Source organism: Schistosoma mansoni, assembly GCF_000237925.1.
Source record: "Schistosoma mansoni, WGS project CABG00000000 data, supercontig 0229, strain Puerto Rico, whole genome shotgun sequence".
NCBI lineage: Eukaryota > Metazoa > Platyhelminthes > Trematoda > Strigeidida > Schistosomatidae > Schistosoma > Schistosoma mansoni.
In genome coordinates, this window is record NW_017386095.1 from 169,173 (window position 1) to 177,719 (window position 8,547).

The window sequence follows — 8,547 nt, forward strand, 5'->3', positions numbered from 1 at the left end:
ATGAAAGCTCCACGACCAAACCATCCAGCTCAGAGAACAAACCTAAATCAAAATAATAATTCCTATTAAATTTATTTACATATTTATTTAGCAACCTTCAAAGTCCTTATTTTAAACACTTATAGGGCGTCGGATGAACATCGCTTGCTAGTCCGTTACTCGCCAAAAAATCTGCCATGTACTTCCTGGTTTTCAGTGATTGTTTAACTAAGGTCAATCAGTGATCAACAATAATCCGCAGAAATCTCTGTACTGAGAATCTTCTGAATATTGCTTAAGCAAAATAAATATATTCACTAACATTGTTAGCAGAATAAATTTATTGATGTCTGAAGGATAGCAGAATTACAGAAACGGCAATTTTATTTGAGGCGTTACTAGTGTCTATCAAGATTTACTATTTGTTTGTGATAAGTATAGAGATAAAGGTTACAGAAGCATACAAAAATCCGCTTGTAGCTCTTATAGAGTTACTGCCGATCCCAAGCCCGGGTAAAAAAGGAAGGTTGGGTATGTGGTCGGTAACCCTATCCCGTAGAAAGTAAGTAAGTAAGCATACATCGTTTTTGTTTCCCACGTCTAAAAATTAGATAATAAGAACTCAGTACAGTATACAGAGAAGATTTGAAAACTACAAAGCATTTGAAAATTTACTGATAAACTATGATTATTGAAGAATTTATGATGAAATGAATAGAAAATGTGCATGTAAATCACTAGATTCTAAATAGGAGCATGAAAAGTTAAGTGATTTCAGTATGACCTAAATGTTCTTAGTTCAGTCTTTTATGGTTTGTTAGGTTAGTGATGGTTATTAGTTCCATATATTGACAAAGTAGCTGTTCCAGCTTATTCAGTTCGTATCAATGTGCTTTAAGTCTAACTGAATCCTAATGTACTAACATAAATAAACGAATGAGAACATAGAAAAATGGATTTATAACTTTTGTTTCAATTAAATGCCTTTAACATACTCTGTGCACCAAATTTTTTGCAGTGCTAACGGTATTGGGCCAATTGTAAATAAATACTGTTTACAGAATTCGTATGCTTTTTTACGTGTTGTATGCCATGGAACAGGAGCTCGAATAACAAAATTTTGGTATGGAATAGGCAACGATTCAATAAACAATCTTTTTCTTTCCTCTGGATCTAGTAGAATGTAGTCGACTAAAAGAACAGAAAGTAAACAAAGTATCATAGTAAATAAGTTATGTTCAAAACACTGACATACTTTATGTCATTCGGTCAATATGTAATTATGAAAAGCCTTTGAAGAATATTTAGTTCCAGTTGGCCTAAATGAGCATGGAATGTTTACAAACTGAATACAATACGTGCTTACTGTTGGTTTTGAATACAATATCATGGACGTAAACGTTATTGCTGTATTATTTATGCTACAACTGACCTGCTCTATGATTTTGGTGCTCCTATATAAACTAAACAAATGGTAGTGATCGATTTCATGTTGTTTAGTACTTATTAATAATCACGTTTGCCTGCAAGAATTAATAAAGCTAAATTACTGTAGTCCTGTGTTAAATAATATTACATCCTATTGAAGTTGTTGTATTTCCCGAGCCAAATGGTTTAATTGAGAAGATTTCATTGTCATTATGGTCAACATCATCTGCTCTTACCTTATGTAGAAGTGGATTTCTTAGTTACTTGACAAGCTTGAATCAGTTGGTTCTTTTGACGTTGTTCATGATTTGTGATGTTGCAAGGTTTCCTGTGTTCAAGTTGACTATTTCGTTCTGTTAACTTCTGTCTATGTTGTTAATTGACATTTTTGAATGGTTTAAAAAATAGAATCCAATTCCATTTGTCTATTGATTGCTGACTGACCTAACTGAGATGATTCCAGAAATTCACTTGTACTCTTAGAATTCCTTTGGTTCAGAATTTCGACTTTCTTCAATCGAATTTATGTTCAAAGTTATCCGTATGCATTAATATCAGTAAACAACTTATAGGTTTTGTCCATGCATTTATAAGTAATGAGGTCGCTTACTTGTTTAATGTAGTGTTTATGAAAGTTAGTGCATCTTATTTTGTAGATTATGTTCTGTTTGTGGTGTACCATTGTTATATCATTCGATCCGCATGAAATTGTTTATGAGCGACATTTATTCCAAAGCGTTTTGAAATACTAACTGTGGTTTATGATGGAATGTCAAAATTCTGAATCAAAGGAATTCTAAGAGTACAAGTGAATTTCTGGAATCATCTCAGTTAGGTCAGTCAGCAATCAATAGACAAATGGAATTGGATTCCATTTTTTAAACCATCCAAAAATGTCAATTAACAACATAGACAGAAGTCAACAGAACGAAATAGTCAACTTGAACACAAGTAAACCTTGCAACATCAACCAATCATGAACAACGTCAAAAGAACCAACTGATTCAAGCTTGTCAAGTAACTGAGAAATCCACTTCTACATAAGGTAAGAGCAGATGATGTTGACCATAATGACAATGAAATCTTCTCAATTAAGTGTTCTTGGTGAGACTATAATTTATGGATGACTTTTGAGCGACCCCTCAGTGACCTTGAAAGTGTCCACCTAATAACTAGGACCAAATCAGGGTCACAAACGAGTATGAGGAATAAGAATTATGATTTACAGTTAATGGTTAAGGTTAGGAATTATATTTATGGTTTTCATCACGAACTGACACCAACTAGAATGGTAAAACTCTATTTATGGCCAAATGTACGAATGAATTTCGCGCCAAAATCCGAGACCTATTATCTTATACCTGACTGAGTCGTTCATAAATTATAGTCTCTTTAGAAAATTAAGTATTTATAATAATAGTGTTACTTACCGATAGATTTTCTTACAGCATATACATAATCATCATGTATTTCTTGTTGTAAATCAACTAATTGAGTTGGCCTTGTCAATGTTAAACTTAGTGGTAGGTATTTTTGTAAACTTTCCCATAGTTCATTTGGTAATGGAGCAAGCATAAAATCTGGTATACCTTTATTTATATAGTAATTATATCTCTATGTTATAAAATATAGATACAAAGAAATTGGATTAGCAATAAGTAAGTCAGTAATACAGAATAATAAATGAATCTTGACTACTACTACTGAAAATAAAGTTAGTTATATGTTAACTTAAAAGATATTCTTGTGGATATCCTGTATAATTTGGATATGGTTTTCATCTAACATTGGCTGAGGAGTCCTAATTTAGGACGAAACGTCTATTTAGTGCTTTCGAGTTTTCAGCTGTTTTTTTAGTTAGTGGGTTAGGACCACTAATATTACCAAGCTATTCATAGCTACGTGATAACGATCAGGTTTAATTCCGCACTTCAATGGTTGAATCGCTGGATATTTTAGTCACTAAATTACTCATTGCTCTCAGTCAATATCATTATTAATATTATAATGTGTTCTACTGATGTCGACAGATACAAGTAGTGTGTATCATTTGTCGAAAGTGAAGGTCAAGAAAATCAAAGAGAAAAGAAGGGGATCAGAAGGCAATTAGTATGGAAATGAAGAAACAGTGAACTCTGAGACGATTAATTGATATTTGCAAAGAGAACAGTCAGATCTGAGACAAGTGATTGACATTTTGCAAATTAAGTATTTACTGTATGGTTCTCAGATATTATTAAGATCTTCTGTAATTTTGTGTTCAAATACATTTCATTGTTCCCACTTCTATTCTCGTTCACTACAATATTGGCTGAATAAATGTAACGAAAAACACCATATTTCAAAGTGATCGATTAATTAATTCCACTTAATTTATCTCAGTTAACAACAAAACGTTCTGATTAAAGAAACCTAGCCTTATCATCAAAGTAGTCGAACTTGTTGACTTAAGTTAATATTAGAGTGGAAATTTGTATAGGACTATATGAGTTGAAGGTATCTGTAATGTAAGTAACCATAGCATCATTTTTTAGTTTGTGCTACGGACTGACCTTAGTTAGGTAACTACTGAAAGTCAGGAAGAACTGAACATCTTCGTTTCCGAATAGAACAGTTCAGTAGTGTGTATTCACTACCCCATCAGAGATAAAACCCAGGAATTTTAGGTTCGTGATGAATTCTTAATCGAGTCCACATCCGAATGTTAAGGTTGACAGCTTTACTCAAATTAAGATATTGAGCAATTATCTTTTAATACATCTGGCAGGTAGCTGACCACCACCCGACATGGTTGAATCCCACTAGTCATAGCTTCTTACTAGAGCCATTTAATTTTGACTTGACGATCTAGAGCACAAGTATTAAAAGATCTCAAGGTCTTCAGTTCAGCCCTCAGTGAGTTCACGGGTACATACTGATTAAGATCCCCATTCTAGAAGCAACCAACTGCCCAGGGCTATCTGGTTTTCAGCGATACTCCAACTGAGGTCATTCTATAACGAACAAAACCAACATATCATGTGAGCAACAAATATATTTTATCAGTAGTACTCATAAGATTATCATTTTACTTCTATATCTCTTTCTGACGGCTTCTGACGGTTGGCATTTCTTTCTTTCTCCAAGGTTTTCATTTGATCGATCTGTTCCTCTGGGGACATAACTCTAAAACGTTTCCTAAAAAATGAAAAACTTATATAGTATTATATTATAAAAGTATAAAAATGAGTTTAGAATCAAATTTAAGGCAGAAATTAATATACTTATATAACCAAAGCTGATTGGAAGTGAAAATACATTATTACAAAGTCGTTAAGATTTAAATGCTGCTAATAAGATTGAAAAACATGTTTCAGTCTTATACAAAGTGAAAGAAAAACTTCTAGAAGATCCGAGCAATAACTGCAGATTATAGATACAATTACTCACTTATCAAGTTGTTCAGTCGGTATATTTCTTTAAATCTTGAGCACAATATCGGGAAGTTTTTGACTACCTGTTTCTTCGTATCATGCTCAAAAGCTTTGTATTTCTGTTAGCTTTCTTTTTGCGCAGTCGACAAGCATGAAAATACCTTTTGGTTATTCTGCCGCGTTTCACTAATAAGGAACTGAGCTAGTTTTTTCAACAATACTTTCAATCATACATGTGAGCATAGTCAAAACAGTGTTATCAGCAGAAGACTTCCTTGTTTAGCTGTTTTTCAAAAATAGTGTGAGTTCTCTTTAATAAGAAGATTTGTTTTCCCTAATAACATTTATATGCTCAAAGATCAAGTCTGAATATATAATGTCAGGTATTTCAAGCTACATTTTGTGAATATCATAGTGCGAATTTCTTTGTGTTAGATATCTTAAACCCAGTGATTTTTAACACTATCATCCAGTGTAATCTAAATTGACTTGAGTGGAACATGAAACTTTCTTTAATTACCTGAGTAATAAGAATGAATTTTACCATTTTTTAAAGATAAATTCAGCTGGGTCTTTTGCTAGACATGTAATCATTCAATTTCTAGGGTTATATTTTCATGTGTTCAAAATGTAAGGTAAATATTTCTTATGCAAAGTTTTTTCAAGTGTTTGAGATAAGTACATTAATCACTAGTGAGATGGTAGGGATCGTGAAATAAGGTGGTTACACGAATTGTAAAAGATAATTTAATAGACCCTTTTGACCAGTAAAGTTATATATGATATCTAAAACATTTAGATATTTGCTAGGAACTAAAGTGGCTGTGTAGTATTACGTTCTACCATTTTTCCAGTTATTCTGAATGATCTCTGACTTTGATCAAGATGACGTACTGAAAGCCCTTGACACTTTGGACACGTAAAAATCAGCAGGGCTGGATGAACTGCTCCCTAAAATATTATGACAAATTGGTCAATATACTGCTGCCCCATTGATTACGATATTCAATATGTCACTTGAGCAAGGTGAGTTACCTACGGGCTGGAAGGATACAATTGTCACTCAACCACATAAAAGATGATCAAAAAAGTTACGATCAAACTACAGACCTGTCGGCCCCACCAGTTTTGCAGTTAAAATATTAGGAAAAATTATCAAAAAGGTAATAATAACATTCGTGAAAACCAATAACTTGTTAAACAGCAAACAACGTGGTTTCAGGGAAGGATTATATTGCACGAATAGACTCCTTAAAGCAAGAGAGCAGTGGCCAGAGGCTTTAGATAATGGAAGACCAGTGGATATTATCTACTCTGACTACAATAATGCATTTTACATGATAACAAAAAATAGACCACTCTAGAGGCTGGAAAATCTAGGAATTATAGGACCCCTCGTAAAGTCGATAAAGGATTTCTTGGTAGGTTGCAGACAGAAATTAATAATAAATTCCAAGTACTCCTTCTGGAAACCAGTACTTAATGGAGTGAAGCAAGGCTCTTTCCTAGATTTTCTACTTTTATACTATCTTTAAGTGAACTCTCAAGTATAGTTGAGTTGTGTTTGACTAGCTGGTATAAAAGATGGCTGATGCCTTCCAGCTTGGTCAAGTATGTCTATATGCAAATTAAGGATACAAAGGTAGATAGGTGCAGTAGAGAGGAAGAGTCGGTGGTCTTAGTCTGTCACACAAGCATGTTGTAGTGACAGTGGACTATCACCTTAAGACCACGGTTCAATGCCACGAGATCTCAGCTAAGGTGTTTAAAACCCTATGTGCTTTGAGACGAATATTTGCCGAGTTAAATAGTAACATGTTCACTACAGTGTTACACCGCCTTAGTGAGATGCAAACTTGAAAGTGCGTTCAGGCTTCAAGTGCCTGTTTCAGTGGTGACTCATATAGTTAGCGGCCATCCGTGAAATTTCACAAATTTGTGGTTTACAATACAAAGAGTGCCTTGAAAAGCTAGACCCTACATTATGTCCAGCCGCAGATTAAGATATGATCTAATTTTGAAAATGATATATCATCTTTTTTCCTTTCCACTAGATCGGGACACCTCAGAAGATGTAGCAGGCAAGTAGAAAAGTCCAGAACGAACAAAATGCCAGAGGTATACAGGTTTTCACAACGAGTCATCAATTCTTGGAACTTGTCACCCTGTGTCCGCGCCTTCAACTAACTCATTTAAGAGAAGACTATACACTTACAGAAGCATACTAAAAAAGGACTAACACATGCCGTAGGTCTTCTTTCCTCAATGCTTAACTTCAAAATCTGAATCTGACACTATATTAAACGGTTATATGTGTCTAAGCAAATCAACTTTTTAGTCTTATGCATACGTGATGACAGATTAAAAACAAACACCTTTTGGGAAAGTTGTCGTTTGAAATACACTTCGTCAGCCGTTGACCCAGAGCACAAAAACGCTGCATATGGAAGTCTAGATCTAACATATACATCCCAGACAAATTTATTTTTTATGCAATTAGTTAAGTTTAAGGAGGTCACAATGAGATTGTTTTTATCTGGACAAACTAGACTAATGAAGACCAGATGTCTTACACATTACGCTGGAGATAGTCAGTTTTCAAGTTTCAAATTAAAGAATCCATGAAGACTTTTGTTCTACTAAGCTTATATGTTAAACAAAAAAAGAAAACTGATAAATAATTGTGGTCAGAAGTACATATGCAATCAGAAACTCAGTGATCAAATGAAATAACTAGTAAGACACGCTACCGGGCGAACGATAATGGTCTGACTGATAAAGGGTTTAGGAAGTAAATCTCAATTTCGAAGAGCTGCCTGATACGCTGGTCAACTAACTTATTAACTTTGAATCTGAAGACTGTGTAGAGAATGAGATTATTACAGAAAACATTTAAAAAGTTGTTTTGGGCATGCCAAAAGGCATGTTGCACCTTCATACTTGCTCTTAGATTCGTCTTTTTCTTTCCTCTTTCTGGGTCGGATTTTAACTAATCCATCACATTTTGCCAGGCTTTGCATTGATAAGTTAGCAGCATTTGGAGAAAAATTGTTTCCAATCGATTGACTAGGTGAACGCCAATATTTCTGTTCCTTGAATGGGGAAGCTTTAGTCAAGGTAAAGGCATTCATTAAAGGTGGATGGGTAGCATTCCGTGTCACCATCTGGATATAAAAATGTTCATCAGATAAATGGACATACGGCATACAGAGACGATGGGACTTCGGGCTTCACTATAGGAGGTAGTGGAGGTAGTTTCTCTGTTGAACCACAACTAAATGTCGGCGTTGAGAGTCTCTTTAAATATAAATATGAATTATTGGATTTTATTATTCGACAATTACTTCAACTATCTCTTCATATTTCTTTAGTGACCAGTTCGTTTGAAAACATCCTTGCACCTGTAAAAATTAATTAATGACAAGACGGATTACCATATGACAGTTCTCAGACATTTTTGTGTTATATCAAATTAAACGAACTACAAAATTAAAATAATTCATTTTCGTTACGAGTTCATAAATTCAGCGTTGCTATTCGAGATATATAAATTCTTTCGGTTTGGTAAAACAATGACACACCTAAAGAACGTGATCATAATGTGTGTTAACAGTTGTGCAGTATATTTGGCAAAACTGAGATATAATTAGGTGGTTAGTTGATGAAGTATCAAAATATAGACAGACTATTTCATGAAGTGTTTAGAGTTTATAACAGTGAGTTGAAG

At 34.0% G+C, this 8,547-nt stretch overlaps 2 protein-coding genes across 2 annotated transcripts in view; both read right to left on the reverse strand.

The window, feature by feature from the left end:
- Positions 1-8,275, reverse strand: part of Smp_156080 (dynein heavy chain, putative) — a gene marked incomplete at both ends in the record, with an annotated part of 118,388 nt that extends 110,113 nt beyond the window's left edge. The window contains 6 exon segments of the mRNA XM_018791532.1: positions 2,834-3,021; positions 4,479-4,584; positions 7,761-7,984; positions 8,022-8,117; positions 8,165-8,221; positions 8,255-8,275. Coding sequence (XP_018647318.1) covers positions 2,834-3,021; positions 4,479-4,584; positions 7,761-7,984; positions 8,022-8,117; positions 8,165-8,221; positions 8,255-8,275 — 692 coding nt within the window.
- On the reverse strand, positions 956-1,201 carry Smp_117970 (hypothetical protein; the record flags this gene model as incomplete). Its single annotated transcript, XM_018791543.1, has 1 exon — positions 956-1,201. One exon carries the CDS (start codon positions 1,199-1,201, stop codon positions 956-958), a length of 246 nt encoding a protein of 81 aa, XP_018647319.1.
- Positions 8,276-8,547: the final 272 nt, after the last annotated feature.